This window comes from Anoplopoma fimbria, chromosome 19, assembly GCF_027596085.1.
Source record: "Anoplopoma fimbria isolate UVic2021 breed Golden Eagle Sablefish chromosome 19, Afim_UVic_2022, whole genome shotgun sequence".
Lineage (NCBI taxonomy): Eukaryota > Metazoa > Chordata > Actinopteri > Perciformes > Anoplopomatidae > Anoplopoma > Anoplopoma fimbria.
In genome coordinates, this window is record NC_072467.1 from 1,423,619 (window position 1) to 1,443,364 (window position 19,746).

The 19,746-nt window shown below is 43.8% G+C and overlaps 1 protein-coding gene across 1 annotated transcript; it reads right to left on the minus strand.

Moving 5' to 3' along the window:
• Window positions 1–19,280, minus strand: otud7a (OTU deubiquitinase 7A). The gene is made up of 11 exons (XM_054620172.1): window positions 19,193–19,280; window positions 16,395–16,580; window positions 16,078–16,296; window positions 13,928–14,029; window positions 13,272–13,399; window positions 12,541–12,653; window positions 10,868–10,995; window positions 10,638–10,787; window positions 4,815–4,929; window positions 3,447–3,531; window positions 1–3,127 (listed from the first exon to the last, which is right to left on the minus strand). The coding sequence occupies exons 1-11, from the start codon at window positions 19,275–19,277 to the stop codon at window positions 1,571–1,573; spliced, it is 2,868 nt and encodes a 955-aa protein (XP_054476147.1). The 5' UTR covers window positions 19,278–19,280; the 3' UTR covers window positions 1–1,570.
• Between the last annotated feature and the right edge of the window lie 466 nt (window positions 19,281–19,746).

Consider the following 19,746-nt stretch of genomic DNA (forward strand, 5'->3'; position numbering starts at 1 on the left):
TGCAAATTAATAATTTAAAGTAGTGTAAAACTCTTAAAGGAATACAAAATCATATCTTACAGTCCTAACATGGTGAGAGTCCATGAACTTGTCACATAGAAACAAAGAGGAGCAACACTGCAGTGTGTACAGGAGAGAGACAGAAGCAAACCCAGGGAGCAGTGGACATCCTTGGCCAGGACACACTTAGTTAAGGACAGCATGGTACATTATCCAAGCATCACCAGAACAAACAGCAACACAAACACTGCGTCTGTACAGTAGTCATGTCGAATGAGCAGAAAGCACTTGGAGGCCTGGGGTTTTACAAACCCACTGATTGGTTAAAGCACTGATGATCACAAAGGCTTGAGGTGCTCTTAGCAGCAGGTGCTTCTTTTTAACGGCCTCTAGATATGGAAGAAGAACAGACAATCTCACACTGGACCGGTGACACATCTATACTGCAGGTCACCACATAGTGCTAATAGCATGATTGCACATTGTGTTGTTTGTGTAGAGGGGAAGAGACACGTAATCACACTTCAGACAAATACGCATCGGCCTGCTCTCACTACCCACAATTCTTCTCATCTAACACATTGACCGAATAGAGTAGTTAACAGGCGACTCAAGAGAAACACACCATAAACACTGCATATTTTAGAAGCAATTCATCCTATGCACATTGTTCTGTGTTTGCCACAGAAAACATTTTGAAAAAATTTGAATCGTAATCTTTTTTTAAGGAAGCCAGTTTGGCAGTGCTTGTGGTTTTAAGGAGGTCGACTTCGGGTACAAATGTGAAATGATATCTTACACATTATCTTGAGTCCAATTCTGACACAGGAAACCCTTGCATTGTGGCAAGAACAAAGGTACACTTAACAAATGAGATAGGTTTACATTTTCATCCTAATCCAACATTACAATCTATAATGCTTACACATTTTAATTCCTGTAGTTCAAATTTGTTTACAAAAGCACACCGTGACAATCCTTTACAATTTACAAGACACAGTTAACCTACAGTAACTATATTATTGGTGCATAGACAAAATTGGGAGAGGGTGTAGCAAAAATCACCAATTTATTGCTTTAAAGTCTAATATTAATCTCCCATTGAATTTCTTTTGATTGCAAAACAACTACAAATTTTTGAAGAACCAAGCAGAGGTATTGCATTCAAACTGATTAAAAGAGCTAAAATGTTCCCTCCATATGAGATGCAGATCTTTTTGTACTTTAAAAAATAAAGAACTTTCCCTCACAAACAGAAAGTTACATCACAGAGAGATGACTTTTACTCTAAAACAAGTAAAAGACTAACTTCAATGAGACAAAAAAAACAAACCCAAAACAAAATAGCACAATTTCTGGCCAAAGCTGCTCACTGTTTCAAGTTCTGCTTCCCCCATTATAAAGTAATCATCTTTACTAACAAGGGAGGGGTGACAGGAATACAAGAGCATTCTTCAACAAAATAGGAAAATGTTTGCCATCATGTTATTCTAAATGAGTGCAGATGGTGGTGTCCTTCCCTCACGTCTCCTGCGGCCTTGCTGACTAGTGGCTGAAGTGGCTGTGATGGCTATGCAGGCCTCTGCACTTTGCTCTCCCTCTCCCTGCGTTTCAGATCCTCTCTGTAGCAGTAGGAGCAGTAGTTGTCTGTCTCTGGCCTGCCGTAGAAGGAGCAGTTCTCCCTCTTGCAGCGGCGCTGCTGAAAGCAGTACAAAGGGCTTCCAGAGCTCCGCCCTTTGGTTTTCTCTTGGTTGAGCCAGGTGTGAGACGAGTTGTCCTCATCAGCAAACTCCAAGCAGTCCTGAATGTCTCCCGCATTGAATCCATTGGTGTAGGTGTGGGACTTGTGTTCGCCAGGCATGTTGTAGGACAGCGTCTCTATGGTGTTAACAGTGCGGACCCCCGACAGGCGAGCAGGGCTGTAACTCTGGGACGAGAGTGTGCGGTTCTGCTGGGGGTAGGTGGCGCATGTCTTTAGGGTGCCCACCACAGGCTTGTAGGGGTCATCTTGGAAGATGGAGGATTGCATGTTGACATCTTGTAAGTGAATCACGCTGTGCCGCTGGATGGGCGGTGTATGGCTGTAGTGGGCAGACACGGGAACGGGCCCAGGTCTCTTAGCACCAATACTGGGGGAGGAGTAAGGCGCAGGGGCTGGGGCTGGGTGGGAGACATGGTGGGAGGCTATTGGCGGAGTGAGAGGAGGGACTGGGATGGAGATGAGAGGGGCCGCAGGAGTGGGACTGTTCCTGCCCTGCATCTTGAGCCCCAGTGGGGGCTGGGAGTTGTGGTTGTAGGTGTGGGCGTGGTGGGGCAGGACGGGAGAGCAGCTCTCCGGCGGCGAGCTGTCTGACCTCTCCCTCTGGAAGACACTCTCAATCTCAGGCTTCTTCACCGCCACCTCGTTAGCGGCAGGCGGCTTCTTCTCGGCCTCCTTCCTCTTCTGCTCCTGCTCCTGGCTGAAGCGCTCCTGGGCATTGGTCAGGTAGTAGCTGATCATCTCCTCGTGGAACTGGTGTCGATGGCTGGTGAGCAGGAGGCCTGCGAAAATGAACTTGCGCTCCCCCTGCATGGCGGCCCGCAGGATGTTGAGGCTGAGCTTGACATCCGTGCTGTATTTCCAGTTTTCCAGGGTCTTGTCTCTCGCTGCACTGTCCTGTCTCCCGGGGGAGGAGCTGGAGGCTCCGTCTCTGTCCGTAGGAGATGGACTAGTGGTCTTCTCAGAGGAAGTGGAGCTGGCTGACTGGCCCGACTCCTCCTTGCTCCCTTTGGTTGTCTTAGACTCTTTTTTCTTTGTCTTTTCCCCTCCATTCTCCCCACTACGACCTGAGCCAGAGTTAGATTTGTTCATTTTGCCGTGCACAAGGCCTCCCAGACCTCCCATGTTCTTCTTCAGCTTGATCCCCAAGGTTTTGCTGAAGCTACCTAGTTTGTTGGCTACAGAATCAGCCCGGCTCTTGTCTTTGTCCTTGCGCTGCTTGTCTTTGTCCTTCTCTTTGCTGGGCTTGCCGTTGTTGACGTTAGAGTTGCTGCCGACAGACTCGCGGTCAGAGTCCATAGACTCAGCTAGAGACTGGACGTCCTCACCTGCAGAGGCTGTGGGAGACTCTGGCTGAGCTAGGGGAGCCTGCACATAAACACACAGAAACACATAAAGCAATGAATAAAACACAGAACATAGCACAAGCAATGAGGACATTTCTCAGGGACTCACAATCTATTCCAGACAAATTCCCTGTAAAATATTAAAAAAAGTACTTTGTTGTCTGAGTTTTGGTGAATCATAATCAGAAAAAAACATGTGAATTCCTGGGATTATTGCATTTTGACAGTAAATAAAACTGATTGATTGAATAGTGTGTGGTTTCAAGAACATCTGGAATCTGAAGTCTCTCTGGGGGCTAAATTAACCGTGAAGAACCAGAAACACGTGTGTGAAAAGTTACCCTTGTTTCAGATGGAATTCGGATCCATGTTACATTCATGTAGTTGTGCAGCAGGTTGAGTTTGGCCTCAAGAGACAAGATGAGACTGTGGGAGAACATGTGTCAGCAATTAACAACAAGCAGTGATATGACACGGTTGACTTTGACAAATATTTTTTACAAGAACTCAATGGCACATATACCATAGTAATGGATCTGAGTATGACATTTTAAGAACTTATTGAACGAAAAAACTTATGAATGCCTGCAATGCATTAAGGTTAATACAAAGACGTGGTATTAGAAGCTTAAACATTCGTTCCATGTATATCTGCATTGTTCATTCACAAACTTGTTCACCCAAAAATCAAAAATACATATTTACCTGAAGTGTTATTTATCAATCTAGATTGTTTTGGTAAGAGATGCCTAGTTTTGGAGATATTGGCTGTAGAGATGTCTGCCTTCTCTCCAATATAATGTAACTATATGACACTCAGCTTGTGGTGCTCAAAGTGACAAAACTAGACATTTAAAAACAGCAATGTCTCTAACCAGAAACATGACCCAGTCACTCAAGATAATAGACCCAACAACTACAGCAGCCAACGGTATTAGCGTGCAAAAAGAATGTGCATCGACTCATGGACGAGATGTAGCCATTAATGGCGCCCTCCTCGGCTGAGCTGTAACATTAGCTAGCTCATTGGTGCTAGGTTAGCTAGCAGTATTGAGTATAGATGCACCCTTCCTTCAGCATGTTGACAGAAAATAGTTTCTACCTGAAACAAGGTCTGGTGATAATCTAGAGTAACCAGGTGATGATGTCTGGAATGAGACATGGCTGTAGTTTTTTTTTATGTATTTGTTGGCGCTTTGATCACCACAAGCTAGTCCCATTATATTAGAAAGAGGGCAGACATCTCTTTGGCCCTATCTCCAAAAGTAGGCAACTCCCAGCAAAACAATCTGAATTGATAAATGGCACTACAGGTGAGAGGACAAATATGCAATTTTGATTTTGGGCTGAACTGTTCCTTTAAATGATAAGCTGACCCCCTGACTGGCAGGAATGTGAAACAGAAACCCTTACATAAACTCTTTGCTAAACTCAGAGAGTGTGTTGCTGCTTTAGTGAGGCCATTCCCTGGAAACCCTATGGATGACTGACGTATCTCACAATTTGTTCTCCCCCTGCTCACTCTTTGAAGTGACCTAAGCTCGGAGACCATAATGAGAGTTAAATCCCCCACATACAGCCTTGTGGGTAGACTAACAGAACTGCCTTGGCCTGCAGTTTTTCACCCTTCATGGGACTCTCGTAGTCAGCGCCACTGTGTGCTTTGTTGATAAGCATCAACACTCCGCGATATGCTATACAGGACTTACTTGGCTAGCTTGGTATTATCATTGTCGTCCCTCCCCCACTCCCAGTCCCTGCCAGGGTCCACGGCAAAATGGAGTGCCAGCAGCTTGTGCTCCGAGTCAGTCAGAGGGATAACAGCTGGAAGAGATGAGATTATCAGAAGGTTAGTTTGGTCTAGCTTTACCAGCAGAGACTACCTTGCACGCGATCCATTCTCTCACAAGGCCACTGTGATGTCAGAGCTAGTGACACCATAATGACACACTAGAATAATGCCATGTTAATGATCCCAGATGCCTGTCAGCATAGAGTAACGTATACTGTGGGTGCATTCTATCTGACATCCATCTTTTAGGCAGAGAGGTAGCCCTGACCAGAGAGTGTCACTCACGCTGACTCATCCAGACAGAGAAGGGACTCAGTTGCCTGCTTTAACTTCCATTGGTTGCTTCTCTTATAACACAGACTGGTCCCTATCCCGGGTCTCTGACACTGTTCTGTCCTCTCTGGTCAAGTGTATCCAGTCTATCTACTTTTTTTCCCATGAGGAGGGAAATTAAAGGAAAGATCATGTTCATTATCATTTGGGTTGTAGCTCCTCTGGAGCATTTAATCATATTGATACATCAAAAGCTCCAAAACAGCTACTAAATTGACCTGCTGGAGGGACAGTTTTCTTTCCACGGTTGGATTGTTTTCAATCCAAACTTTTGAACCAACATATATGAGATGTCGTTAAAGCCCTCAAAGGTACTGCAAATTTGAACATTTATAGTTCCATGACAACTCCGTTCACCGAGGAAGATCCTATGATACAATTGAAAGCTTAAGAACAGCTTCTAAATTCACCCTTTGGTTAGCCTGCTTTGACAAGTATTGTTTCAAAGGTCAAGCATTTATTATTAATTCTCAAATTGGGGTCGTATTTTCTGGCAATCTTTACTATCTGCAATGAGTACACTGCGAACATAGTGACATTGCTATAGCAAAGTCCAATGGGGCAAGGCAAAAAGCATTTGAGCTACAGTTTAGCCGGATTATCTAAACCACTTTATTTGGAGGTAAATCCAAACTGGTACACTTCAAACGTTGGTAATAATCCTTTGATTCTCAGAAACAATGTGCGTGCACCACTATGGGTATGTTAGGTAAAAGTTGAAGTAGGAAGTCAGTCTGTGAACTGTGATGTATTTACAACACACAGCTGTGGTCATAATTTTACCTTTTGTCTTTGTTTTCACTTCCACATACATTTGGCTAACCAGGGTGTCTGCCTTGTGTGTTTCCTTTTTAGAGATGTCCCAGACCTCTGCAGACACTAAGGGGGAGTATAGTGTTATCATTACCAGAAGGAGGGATGGCCAATACTACGAAAATAGTACCCAGGTTGTGACAAACTGAAACCATCCCCTAGCTAAACTTAAGGATTTGGTATTCTGAGTTTGACATGATGAGACCGCTGCTTTGATTTACATTGAACCCAGTAGCTCTCAATTTGTTCAGGATTGCACAGGATGATTTAGTTTAGTAATAGAGTGCAATCAGACACAGGAGTACAGAAGTAGAAGAAGGAGTGCTGAAATGATTTCCTTCATACCCTTCTGATATGATCAGCTACAAGCAGGAAGATGTTTTCAACAATAATCACTGGAAGGAGCACATAAAACAGACACCCAACCGGGCTTCCTCCTATATTATTTGCACAGTGCAGGCGTGTATGTGTTTGTGTGTGAGTGCATGGCTGCCTTTCAAAACAAGAGTGCGAGGAGGACTAGCTAGACCCCACTGGCCCACATGACAGCTCTCCTTAGGCTGCCTAGTGTGGGGGCTGTTGTCCACATGACAGCGGAGAGAGGCAGGCTGTTCAGGCAGAGGACATTCCAGCCTTCACTGTCAGCCACAGATGGAAGATACAGTCTCCGCCCAGCTTTATCAATTCTTCCACTGCCAATGGGCTGCTCTGCAGGCTTCATGCAGACACAAGCACGAGCAGCAACGGCCCCTCCCGTGTCCCTGATGAACCTGCAGGTCAAACACTCACTCTTTCCCTCTTGTGTCTCTTCTTGAGAGCCAATGCGTAGATAAAAAGTACACTCTTATTGATGATATGCTTCAAAATAGTGTTGGTACATGCATAATGATGATGCCTTAAGTTTTTGAAACAGAATAAGTGGGGCCACACCCCTGCTTGCAAATTTAACACTGCAAACATGATCACTTAGTTGTATCTGACACCAGTAGTCGCTTAGCAAACAAATTCCAACAGCTTAGTGAATGCATCACTAATAGCAGTGCTGACATACTAGGCTTGTCCCAAGACTTGTCCTACAATGTCAAAGTTGCCTTTGCGTCATACCTGTAAATTGCAATGCATTTAATACCATCTTCCAAAAGAAAAAAGCATGACTAATGCCTGTAGCCACAGACACAAACAGTAATGAGAGCCGTGGCGAGGCAGCACTGAAAACTGGGAGAAAAAAAAAGAGAGTGGTTTTTCTTAAAGAAGGGTCTTTCCTAGAACACTCTTGCCCAGAAAAAATCAGTCATAATCACAAACACACACAGACAGACAGGAGGCAGTGAACCAGCTCCCACTCAGTTCCCACTCAGGGTCATGCAGCAGGCAGCGGAGGCCTGTGAGGTGGCGTCCTGGCTCCCACGATGCAGCTGTCCTCCTTTCACGCCATTCCAAAGTGCTGTGTGTGCTGTTGTTCCCACTTGGGCCCCATCCAGATTCAAAGATTCAACACTGCCAATGGAGCTCTGGGGGACTAAAGTGTGCTGTAATGTATTTACTATCCCTGTTGGCAGTCTTGTTTTGTTGTCCTTGAATGACCGATTCCCATAGTGTATGCACGGATGACATCATAGCCCTCCGCGGTAGGCAAGCTGTGTACTCAGCAACATAACTGCCAGCCTGCCTTGCCTTGCTCAGTTTGCATCTTTGATTCGGAAGGGGGACTTGGGTGTAACCTGTGAGGAAACAGCTGTTGGAAATGAGGTAGATAACCTTTTCTAAGCATGCATTCACATGATTTGATTGCTTTTTTTAGTTTGCACAAAATTAACATGTCAAGTACTTGTGTTATGAGAGCAGAAAGAGAGAGGATTCTCTCTCCTCTTTTACCACCTTCTGAGGACAAACTCGCCCATCACAAGCATTTATTCACAGCAGGAACACTGAGCCAATGTTTCCTCTGTTTCCAATTCAAGAACAATTTGTCCTGTCTGGAAAATGCACAAACTTGAATCCTTGACATTGGTCACTCAGCACAGCTGCAGATTTAAAGGACTCCAATTCACCAGACTAAACATCAGTCATGCATATAAACAAGCCTCAGCTTTTTCTTGGGCCACAGATTTTAACAGCGGAACCATGGGGGTATTTACAAGAGCATCACATTTGAAGTGACGTTTAAAACCACAACAAATAGCATTTTAATTCTGACTGCCATATTGATTTAATTACGCCGACAGCATGGGGAGAAATACACTGGGTGTCTTTAGTAGATAGAGAAGTAAAACCTGGCCAGAGCTGGATGGTTACACCTAACTGTTATGTAGGTGGTCTTAGTGAAAAAGACGGCCATTTACTTCATTCAAACGGGTGTTAGGGGGATGATGATGGAATGCCAAAGAAAACCTGGAAGTGTTTTGGTACTGGGACCAGAGCTTGAAATAGCTCCACCGTTTTTTCAAAAGGTCCAGTTCCACTCATACATCTTTTAACCACAGGAGCACAAACAAGCTGATAAAAGACTTTGCCAACGGCGTCTACTGAGGAGCCAGTCATTATCACACAGCAGGTGAGCAGCAGTGTGCTGATAGAAAACACATAGAAAGCTCTGGGTTCACCTGACTACCTTACTCAGAAAAAAACAAAAAACACTTGACTGTGCTGTTGGGATGTAACCAGCGAGAGAAAAATGACATAAAAGAAAGTTTTGATCCTTAGCAACAACCTCTAACTTTAGACACCCCTCCCTTATTTTTCCAATATCCACCATCAATATAGCCCTAGCAGGCATGCAAGCGGGCCATAAAAGGGTCAGTAGCATGACGTGTCAGTGTGAATTAGAATCGGGTTACTGGTCGGTGAGGGGGGGCTATAACCTTCCATACAGAAAGAGCCAGTATTCTAACCCAGCCTCTGGCACCTGAACACACACAGGGCCAACGGCCTCTCGGATGCTCTTCACTTTACGGGGGGAAACTGAGACCAACCCTCCACCTGAGACGTCCACACACTGGCCCGACTGTAAGCAGAGAGGATCATTTTGTTGAGGCCCCGGCCCGGGACCCTGCCCATATGTGGTGATGTGGTGAAGGGCTTATGGGCCGGCATGCGCTGCTCCGTCCTAATTGGTAGTGGAAGATTAGGTCTGCGTGTCTGTCTGACCCTCTTCATGTCTGTCTTTCATTTGTTCAGCGATATAAGCCAGCATTGTACCATTTCTTAAAAATTCAGAAAAACACATTACTTATAATATCATACAAAAAAATCTAACTATGCACAATAACAAATGCAGGAGCGGCACAGATTTGTATCATTTCTGGGTTATATGACTCATCACGACATACGAATGCAGCAAACTGAGCATAAAATGTTTTCATAACATCTTGAAGAGAGACTGCAGACAAAACGCACTCTGATCCTATCACAGGACACAGTGTACCAGAATGAAAAAGTAGAGTCATGCAGTGGTGTAGCGATCTAGCTACGGCCGGTTCTTTGGACATATGCTCCATCTGGTGGACAAAAAGAGAACCCTTTGCCACACTAAAACACACGAATAAAAGTGGGAGTTCTGAATAGTTATGTGCTGTGGAGAAGGCTGCCTTTGATGTGCTGCTGGCATTAAAGGGAATGACTTCAGGGAAGGGATTGGAGGTTAGTAATCATGTCTGTCTGCTAGTCTGCAGTGGTCGTACCCAGACTTAATAACTAGGTTGGTGTTTACATGCCGAGAATAGGAAACGTACATGCTCAGAAAAGCACAAAGGAACGAGGAAGACAGAGAGAGGAAGAAAGAAACAGTTTGCATAAGCGTATCTGTGTTTGAGAGTGAGGAAAAAGAGGCAGAGGGACGGAGTTGGCCGGCAGCCCACGCAAGTGACAAGTGAGTTCCACCCACTGAGTCAGATAAAGAAGAGTGCCGTGACTGCTAAGACTGGTTGTCAAGGAGATCCACTCTATTTGTCAATTAAAGGAACTCCATGTGAAGATTACTCAGGCCTCGAGAATGAGCAACACATCCGGAGTGGGAGCACAACAACACAAAAACAAGAGTCACGGAAAATCAGCACCCCCTCGCCACGACATAACACGATCAATGCGCTCTACGCAGCCACATATCACAGACCCCTTTCAAAGAGGCAACCACATAAACAAACACACCTACTGTAACAATCTAAATTCAAAACAGTGACCTTCAGAGAGAGAAATGTTGACATGCAATAACATACAATTGCATGATCAGTGCGGTGCTCAGTAAGTCAGAAGAAGTGGCCTGCTGTCCACTTCCCCTCCATGTTGGCCACTCCCTGGTTCCTGCTGTCAACTGGCCTGCTTTAATAATGGATCACAGGTAATTAGACTGCTGTCTCATACATTATTCACCTCTATCAGTACAGGAAGACCACTCGCCCTCATTCTTGCAAGCTACCCACTTAAAGTAAAACCAGCGACTGCCTAACAAATGCTCATTACAGCGGGTGACACTTGTGGTTTTTAAGAACAAGAGTACAGGAAAAGGTTTATGTCCCCACATCCCAATCTGCGTATGCCGGCAGATTTTTCTGTCAAGATTATGTAAGTGGTTTCGTGATGATGCACAGTCGCTTACCTTGCTCTCGCTGCTGGTCTCTCTGCTCCATGGACACCAGAGCGGAGAAGTGAGCCTGATCGTAGGCTAGGACCAGAGGGGAGCAGTGACAGCGGCTCGGGGGAACCTCCAGAGGCAGATAGAGCCCTCCAAACGGGATGGGAGCAAACGCTGGAACACCACATCTAGTGTCAGTCCATTGCTTATCCTATTGTATTGTAGAAGATCAACGCAGGACGCAGTCAGCCTACCTTCTCCTCCTGAGTCTCTGAGCATCGTGTCAGCCACCACTACAATTGGCCTTCGTAACACGTGGGCCAGCACAAACACATGGAACTCCTCCAGACTCTCATAGACCGGATCCTCAGAGTTATCCACCCTGCAAAAAAAACAACAAAAACCATGTAACACAGTGGGATTATGGGATACTATGACAATTTCCTGACTTGGAATTCACTGGTGCAAAAACGTCTGCCAAAACAATAAATGTCGGTGCAAATCGTGTGCCTGCATGATCTCGTCTGATCCATTTTGCCCTCTGGCTACCTTTAACAGACTTGTACAAAGATCCATCTGAGAGCGGGAGAGATAAAGAGGAAGGGAGGGTGAGGCCGAGAGAAAAAAAAGCAGAGGCAGAGCTCTCAGGCATGCAACCACCAGGGAACCAGAGGATGTGCAACAATTAAGTTGTCGGCCACACAAACAGCCACGCTGCCAATTTTACTCTAATGAAGAGCCTCTTAATATGTGAATCCCACTCATCCTATTTAGGGGCTCATCTCACACTAGGACCATCAAAGGTCCCTGACCTGATTACTGTATTACAGTCAAACTCAATGAGAGGTTAAAACCACCAGAGTAAATGAGTAAATGATGGGATATTTTCAGTGATAGAGGGCTTTGTACTGGACAAGTCAATGCCGGCGAGGCAAGCTAATTAACGCAGTTATTAAATTGTTTTCAGATGTTGCTATCACACAGCTTTGCATGGTTTCTTATGAGGTTTGTACTTTTATCTTTTAAGTCAGCACTGAGCGCAGACAACCACAACCTGCTTACATTTTTTTTATTTCCATCACAGTTGTTTTTTTTCTCCACAAAATTAGCTGCAATGCCAATCGTGTACATAAGACAGAGTCTGTGTGTTTATTTCAGTGAAAATGGAAACAAGAGACAAAACCACAAGCTTTCTGTGCGTAGGAGGAGGAAACTAGAGTTAGTTTCCAATCTGCCTCTGAAAAACCCACTCTTACACTTGTTTATGTCACAGGTGGAAGGGGGGGTATCTTTAATGAATTAAAGATAATATTTGATTAACTTAGAGTAATAATATTTTTGGTTTTGTACAGTAGGAGAGTTAGTGAACATTTTTGGGTTCAGCCCTTTGTTAGCAACGACAACAAATGGTAGTAACTACCTATGACACTGTCTTCACTGTCATCTGGCAAAAATGTAATTATGATCCATAAGATCCTCAATTTCCTTCCTTTTCTGTGGCAAATTATATGAGCACAGATTGCAAATGATTAATACTGATGGCAGCCAGTAGATGGCACAGTCTCACCAATGTCTTCACAGTCTTCAACAATGTTACTAAATCAAGGAGTCAATGAAAAAGAGCAACAGTACGAGTGGGAACAATGAGTTTCCCGGACAAATCCATCTTAGTGAGAAGGTCACTTTTGTTTTAATTGTGGGCTTCCTGCGGCGTTTCATCGTACAAGCAGTTAAAACACAGCAGGAGAGTGTAATGTGTGATGTGGGACGAGAGCTGTGCAACTCACTACGGCTGCTCTGTTTGTTGTTCCATTCTCCATCTTATACAGTGACTACGGAGCAAACATTGCTGGATTCAGGTTAATGGAATGTAATATGTGTTGTGTCTTGGGAGTGAAAGGGGGATAAATGTGAGTCACCCGCTTACCCTCCACTGGTGTTGCCGTTTTTGCTGAGGTGAGTGCGAGGCTCGCTGGAGGCCAACTTCAGCAGCTCGTTCCACTCTCTCTCCCACTCCTCCTCTGTATACACCAGCCCCGACTGCACAAGCACACGCACATGGAGAAATTCTAATAAACACAGGCTGATGCTCACCCACACACTCCTTATCATCATTATTCATCATAATTCTTCTACAAGGTCTCCAGGAGCTTAATGAATCTACACGTCAGTATGTTTTGTCATATTTTTGCTGTTAATGGATGGTTAGTTGGAAGAAACAGACAGGGATTATGGGTAATTAGAGAAAGGTGGATGACATGCGACAAACCAGGACGCAGCGTTTACATGGGATGTGTCTCAGATCAGTGGGACACAAGGACGCCCCGGGCATTTTTAAAATATGAGCATCTGGACTACTTCTTTGACTGAGCTATCTTTGGTGACACAATTTTTCTAATAGATTGGCAAATATTTTAATCCATGAACATCAAGAGAAGGGAGAGGATTTGACAGTATTAACACTGCTACTAATGCACATTTGGTAGCATCAAAAGACTATTTTTCCTCGCAGCAAAAATCCAAATGTGCGACCCAGCAAGGAAGCGAAAATCAGGGCTTAATAACGGAGGATACATGCGGCTCATCCCTTCGCTTGCTCTTATGGATTTATTAATGCATCAACTGTAAAAGTGGATGTGATGCATTTACTCTTCCAACCTCCTTGTTCTGTTGGGTTTGCTGCCACCTCCACCTCCTCTTTAGAGCGTCTCTCTCCGCTCCGCTCTTCATCATGGTGTACAGGGATTTCCTCAGCATCAGGTCTCTGTCATGGAAGCCCCACATCCCTGAGTGACACAGATGCAACACACCGTTACTGCGTGTAAAGATTGGGAGGACGTAAAACAATGAAACAGCCCTTGCACCAAACCATATAATCATTCTGAGACAACAACAGCTCTTTAACTTCCTGTCTAAAGATGTCTTTCATCACTCATCAAAGGGCCTTAGTTGTCTGACTGTCAGTGTGGATTGCGTTAGCTCTGGTGCCTCTAACCCTGACAGCTCCTGATCCAGCAGTCCTCACACTGGGAAGTCAACAATCTCCTTCGGCACGGACCAGAAATAACTGTCAACCCACTGAACCCGGCAGCTGACAGATTGCTGCAATGTTTAGGTCAGTTATCTCACTCCCTCCCTTCCTTGCTTCCTTTGCTTTTCCAATCCTCCTTTCTTAGTCCCTCCTCTGGATTCAGCAGCTGTGACACAGCACTGATACTGTTAATAGACACCGTCTTGCACAGTTGTTATGGATGATAATAACAACTGGTATATATCATGTGTTAGATCTACTCTAGTGTACATGAGTAGCTCACCTAAAGAGGCAGCATGCAGAAGGCAGTTCCCGTCGCCTGTGGTGGCCAGAGGAAGCAGCTTCTTACAGCTAGTGCACATGGTGGACCACCAGTTCAGACGACCTGCACACACGTACCACATTATAAGAACATGAATTCTGTACAAAACTGAGAAACAGAAGGGAGCAAACACATTTAGTTTCAATACATTTTCAAGTCAATAGTCTCTTATTTTTATTTTCATTATTTACTCAAATTGAAATGCACACACAAAAATGTATTTGTATGCTTCCAACATAATGCCTCATTGGGCATTACAGGATTAAAGCAACATTCATTCCTAACCCCGTCCAGCATCTCTATAAAGGGGAGACTATAATTTACAAAAAAAAGAAGTCGTAGATGTTTATTCCATGGGTGACTGGGGATATAACAGGGGCCATAGGTGATGAAAAAGGCAATCAAATGAATGAACAGAAACATGCTAATTTATCAATAATAGAAATACAAAAAAATGTAGGTTTATAGCAAGTTTACTTTAGATATAGCAAAAGCAATAAAATAACTAAATAAATAAGACTTAGTTCAATAAAAAAGCTCTATAACTCATAATTATTGTATTATATATTACATTGTTAAAGGTTACTTTATTTATAAAAAAGTAAATAACATGTAATTAGTTTCATTTTGAGTGTAGTTTACATCCTTATTATATATTTTAGACATGGGATATATGTAATTAATCACCTTGTGGAAATATTGTCAATTGCTCCTTTCTAGTCTATTAGTGGAGTTAAATAATAATTACTGTCATAATGATTCAGTAAAAAAACCTCTCTGTCAGAAATGTACTACGAACATTAACAGGAGCCTTTAATTGTCACAACTCTTTGTCACCTTGTTACTCAAATGAACTGAGAACTTAATGTCTTCCAGTCTCACACTACTGGAGCAGGTACCAGTGATGGCCCAATGAGAACAATTAGCCAACAAGCATAATTAGCTTCATTAGTTGAACTTTGAAGGCAATGATTAGCACACGCCATATGCTTTGCACACACCCTCAAACACCTAGCAGTCTTTCAAAAACCCCACTCTGAGTATCTTCCTCCTCAGCCTGACTTTTACAGTATCTCCAGTTTCTGCTCCATCACCGCCCTGCCAGTGTCCCTGGGGGAGAGACGACTGCTTCACAGCCCTCGGCCCGGCACACTGCTTTACTGCAGGAAGCCTCATCGCTCTGAGCCTGGGGTGATCTGACTGCATCATTTATTTAACAACAGTAAACACAGAAGAAGCTCTGAATGATTTACCCCTCAGTGTGGATGGGCTCAAAATGCAGATGTTTTTGCATTTCTCGATTTCTTTATGCATTAGATATTTAAGTTATTTTTTCTTAAAACTTGGTCTACTATTATATCCCAGTTTGTTTAATGATGTTCTATCCAAGAAAATGCATGTGGGTTGAGATTAAACCACAAATAAAGGGAGGCTAATACTAAGCTGGTTGTTGTAATTTATTTTCCTTTTTTTTTTTTTTTGCAGAGATTCATATTTTATAGGAAGAATTGTGATGCATTTAATTTGGATTAAATGTATTATAAGATAAATCCTTCATTTATCTCATGAGATCAGATTTGCTGGTTAGACCGTTGAAAATTAATTCACAATACTAGACAGATTTTCCCTTATTCACTTGTTTATGAAATACAGAAATATGAAGGTCAATATATTTAATTGTCAGAATCTTCTTCTTGGATCTTTGTTACCAGAATTTGAACCAAATTAGGTGAAAAAGCTTTCAGAATCTCTGCAGTCTCTGTGTGAGAAAATCTGCAGGAATATTTGAAACTTCACTAACTAGTTTCTCTCTGTTATTTCAGAACTTCTGGGAGATGAATCCTTTGGGATCCTGGAAGCTTTGAATTAGCTGTTGTCGTCTTGCTTCCAGATGCTGCTGCTCTGTATCTCTACACTCAGTCTCACCCTCCACGTCTATGTCCACAATACTGACTTTCACTGGTATTTTTCTTATTGATCCTGCTTTGTGGGCCTCCTGCATTTCAGAATAGTCTAAACCAAGAACACGCTGAAATGCATAAAATTCTGTTACATATCTCATATCAGTAGTGGGAGAAGTATTGTATTATATTATATCCTGTAGTACTCACCGGCCTGCTCCAGAGCCATCATGGTGGACTGCTCGATCAGGTCTCTCTCTATGAAGCTCCTGAAATCCTCGCTGTACACGCTGAGATCGGGAAGCTGGAATGTGTAGATGGGCATCTCAAGAGGGAACTGCTCGCTTGTACAGTCATTGGCCACCTGCAGCCGCGCCAGCGAGACGATAGCAGAGCTGGCGTGGGAGATCCCGCGGGACAAACGCTTCTCTAGAGGGACAGAAGAAGCGAGAATTTTATGGATGAGGGGGAAACAAGTGAAGAGGGAAGAATCTGGTGGGGTCGTTGGTGGTGGCAATATGGTGTACCCTGTGCATTGTCCTCCTGCTTCTGTGCACATGGCCTGTCGATCTTGGTGACATGGGTGGGCGTGTCACGTGTCTCTGGCTGCTTGTAGTAGCGGCCCTCGTTGAAGACCTGCGGCAGGTTGGCAGTGTGGACCTGCCTGAGCTCCTCGTAATCATTCAGAGCAGCACTGAGGTCCCAATTTTTACCTGCGGGACACAAACAAAAGGTCTGGTTGAGTGCATATCAGCACTGATTACAAATATCAAGAATACATGTTATGTAGGATTATTGAAAGCTATCATATTGATATTCTTTTTCCATATATAATTTCTGAACAGTTAGAGTGGTTTACCAAATATTATGTTCCCAGGCATGATTAAAGTTGTTGTTTTTCTGGTGCAACAGGACACGTTTTGCTGCAGTTTACAGTAAAAAGGGCTATATCATGGTAAATAACTCATAATATGCTACCAATAGCAGAAAGGGAATCAAGAAATGGGGTGAAATGCAAAAGGTCTATGCCTCTGCAGAGTTTTGGGATTACTGTCTTTTTAAAAAACAAATTCAGATAACTTCCCAGCTCTTTAGAAATGTAAATAATGAGCCCAACAATAATGGTATATGGTATATAAATAATAAATAAATAATCAATCCTTTATATATATATATATATATATATATATATATATATAAGCAATGCCATACAGTGTCTGAGTAAAACATGCTGCATCATAAGAAGAATAACTACAGGTTGAGGTTGGGTGGTGCATCAACAATGAAGATGCTGAGGGGGAGAGATCTTTTAACAGAGTGACAGCAATATCCTGATGTGCAGGAGGGACCCACACACTGGTAACACACACACACACACACACACACACACACACACACACACACACACACACACACACACACACACACACACACACACACACACACACACACACACACACACACTTGTCTCCTCTGGGTCTTGTCTCTCTCATAGAGATCCCTTCCAGGTTTGAGAGAAATAAGTCGAGCCTCAGTCTTATTATAAAACAATGTGCCTTCTCATGATGCCACAGGAACTATCTGTAAGACAGTCTATAAAACTCACATCAACGCCTACATCTGCGAACATTCCCAGGGTTCCTGCGTGTAATCTGAGAATGTTTGTGAGACAGGGTCCACTAATGGACTCCCTTTGTAAGAGACCTTGAGGAAGTTGTCTTCTTCCTCACTTCCAGACATGACAATTCTCGGCAGTCTGAACGTGAAACCTGGCACCACTAATCACTGTCTCTCACCCCCAATCAATGCAAAACTGGTTTTACTTTATCGAGCTGCACAGACGCAGCTTGAGGTCTAGCAACATAGCCACTCAGCACCTAATGCATGTTCTTTAAATGCTTCTACATTAGCCTACTATTACTGTAGCTTGGAAGGCCTCGTTTCAGCTCCTTCATTTTTAATGGATGGCGTCAGCAAAAGGAACACTGATAAATTCATCTGCAGTGTGAACATGCATTATCCCAATCTATTAAAAACACAGCAGCTTCACTGAACTCCTTTTTTTTTAATCATTAAAGGATTTGGAACTAAAACAGGTGCATACGAGGATTTGAGGGCAATATAATAGATCTTTATGAGCAAGCTTTACTAACTATCTGATTCCTTTGATTAAATGAAATCTCCTAAATTAGTTTGTTAACCCTTTTTCCTAATGTGAAAAATTAAAAACTCTCACCCCAGAACACAGAAATTGTCCTGGTTGTCAATAAATGTGACCACAGGTCCAAACAAATGATTCAGTACATAAACCATCCTCTAGGGGGAAGTATCACATGTGGCGCTGTCATATTTGTGCTGCTCTCACCATCCTGACTCAGACCAGAGAGTCACACAGAAGCTGATTGATGCAGGTCTGGAGAGCTAAGCTAACACCAGAGAGAAGTGATACTGAAATAGGCCATCCAGGCCCATGTCTGTCTTGTCTGAGTGCTGTGTCTTGTTTGGTGTCTTGTTAGTGTCCCTGTGGCTTTGTGCCAAAGCAGAATCAGAATGACTGAAGGGGAGGGAGAGACAGACACCCAACACCTTAATTATTTTATCAGACTAGGCACCAGCTGCATAAAACACATGCGCAGAGACAAAAAAAAAAAAGAATTCCAGGATGCACTTTAAAAGGATTTCATCGCCTAATGGAAGTCGGATTTGTGTGGAGCATGCTTTTATTCCTGTAAAGTAGACAAAACCGGTCTGAATTAAGACTTCAGCATTTCTTTACTGCAGTTTGACCAGATGCTGGAGAGCAATGCGAAACTGTCTGAGACCGAAATGGCTGCAAAAAAAAAAGGAAATAAAAACACAAACCCTCACTTGACTGTCTCAAGAAAGCCAATTCAACTGACCATCAACCAGCTTTCTGTTGCCGTGTGCACTTTTGCTCTCCTGTTCCCCCCCCAAAGTGGCCCTGTATGTAAGCTATACAAGTGCCAGTAGCACTCTGCTCCTCAATGAGTTCCAATGAATGGGCACAAAGCTCTCCCTGGGGAGTGCACTCGTAAAACCGTCACACTGGCCTTTAAATCAGCAAGCTGGCTCACTGTTACAGGCCCCATTCCTCTCCTCCCTCCTTTGTTTCCTTTCTTTTTCCTTTCCCCTCATTTCCTCTCCTCTTCTGTCCTTCCCTCTGCTCTGCTTGCTTGAGTGCAACCGCAGCACAACGGGGAGCAGCTGATCCAATCACAAATTCCCACATATTGAGTCTTTTCTATATAACAGTTTGGTTGATAGCTCTAATCTCACAGGTGCAGGCACATTTTTGGTCTCTTACCTTCCAGCAGGTCTCTTGCCAGACCCGGTTCTGCCCCTGTGGACCGAACAAAGTCTGACAGGACCGCGTCCATGTCCAGAGTCATGTGATCATGTGTGTGCGCTGCCCAAGGTGCAGCGGTGGCCTTGGTGGACGCCAGCCTTCACGTTGTCATCTGGAAAAAAGACACCATTTTATAGTAAATCCATCTCAGCCACACGTTTAAAAACCCATCACTCACCTCCCCTGTGAGAAAACAGAAACTGGGTGGCCCCTCTCTTATTCTAATCTCAGCCAGCAGTCATGGCCTTTACTGATGTGTATTGCTTTGAGCTGAAAGTACATAGTCGTGTGAACAGCACTCCACTCCCAGAACTCCTCCCAGCTCTCGCTAACAGTCACAACATAATATCCGACAGCACAGATGTAATATCAACAATATTACCAGAGGTCGTTTCCAGGACACACCTGCCTATCTCCAAAGCCTTTGGCCCAACGCCCACGACCAAAACAACACTAACCCACTTCCTGCCACCGAGTGCCAACCAGGGGCTTCTGGGTATGGTCCAGTATCT

Bases quoted from the DNA above. Each gene is read 5' to 3' on its own strand.
- otud7a (XM_054620172.1), bottom strand. From the start codon at position 19,277: ATGACTCTGGACATGGACGCGGTCCTGTCAGACTTTGTTCGGTCCACA. The intron at 13,400-13,927 runs GTGAGCTACTCA...TGTGTCACTCAG, and splicing joins TCTGCATGCTGCCTCTTTAG to GGATGTGGGGCTTCCATGAC. The intron at 10,996-12,540 runs GTAAGCGGGTGA...TTTTTTTTGCAG, and splicing joins AACGGCAACACCAGTGGAGG to GGTGGATAACTCTGAGGATC.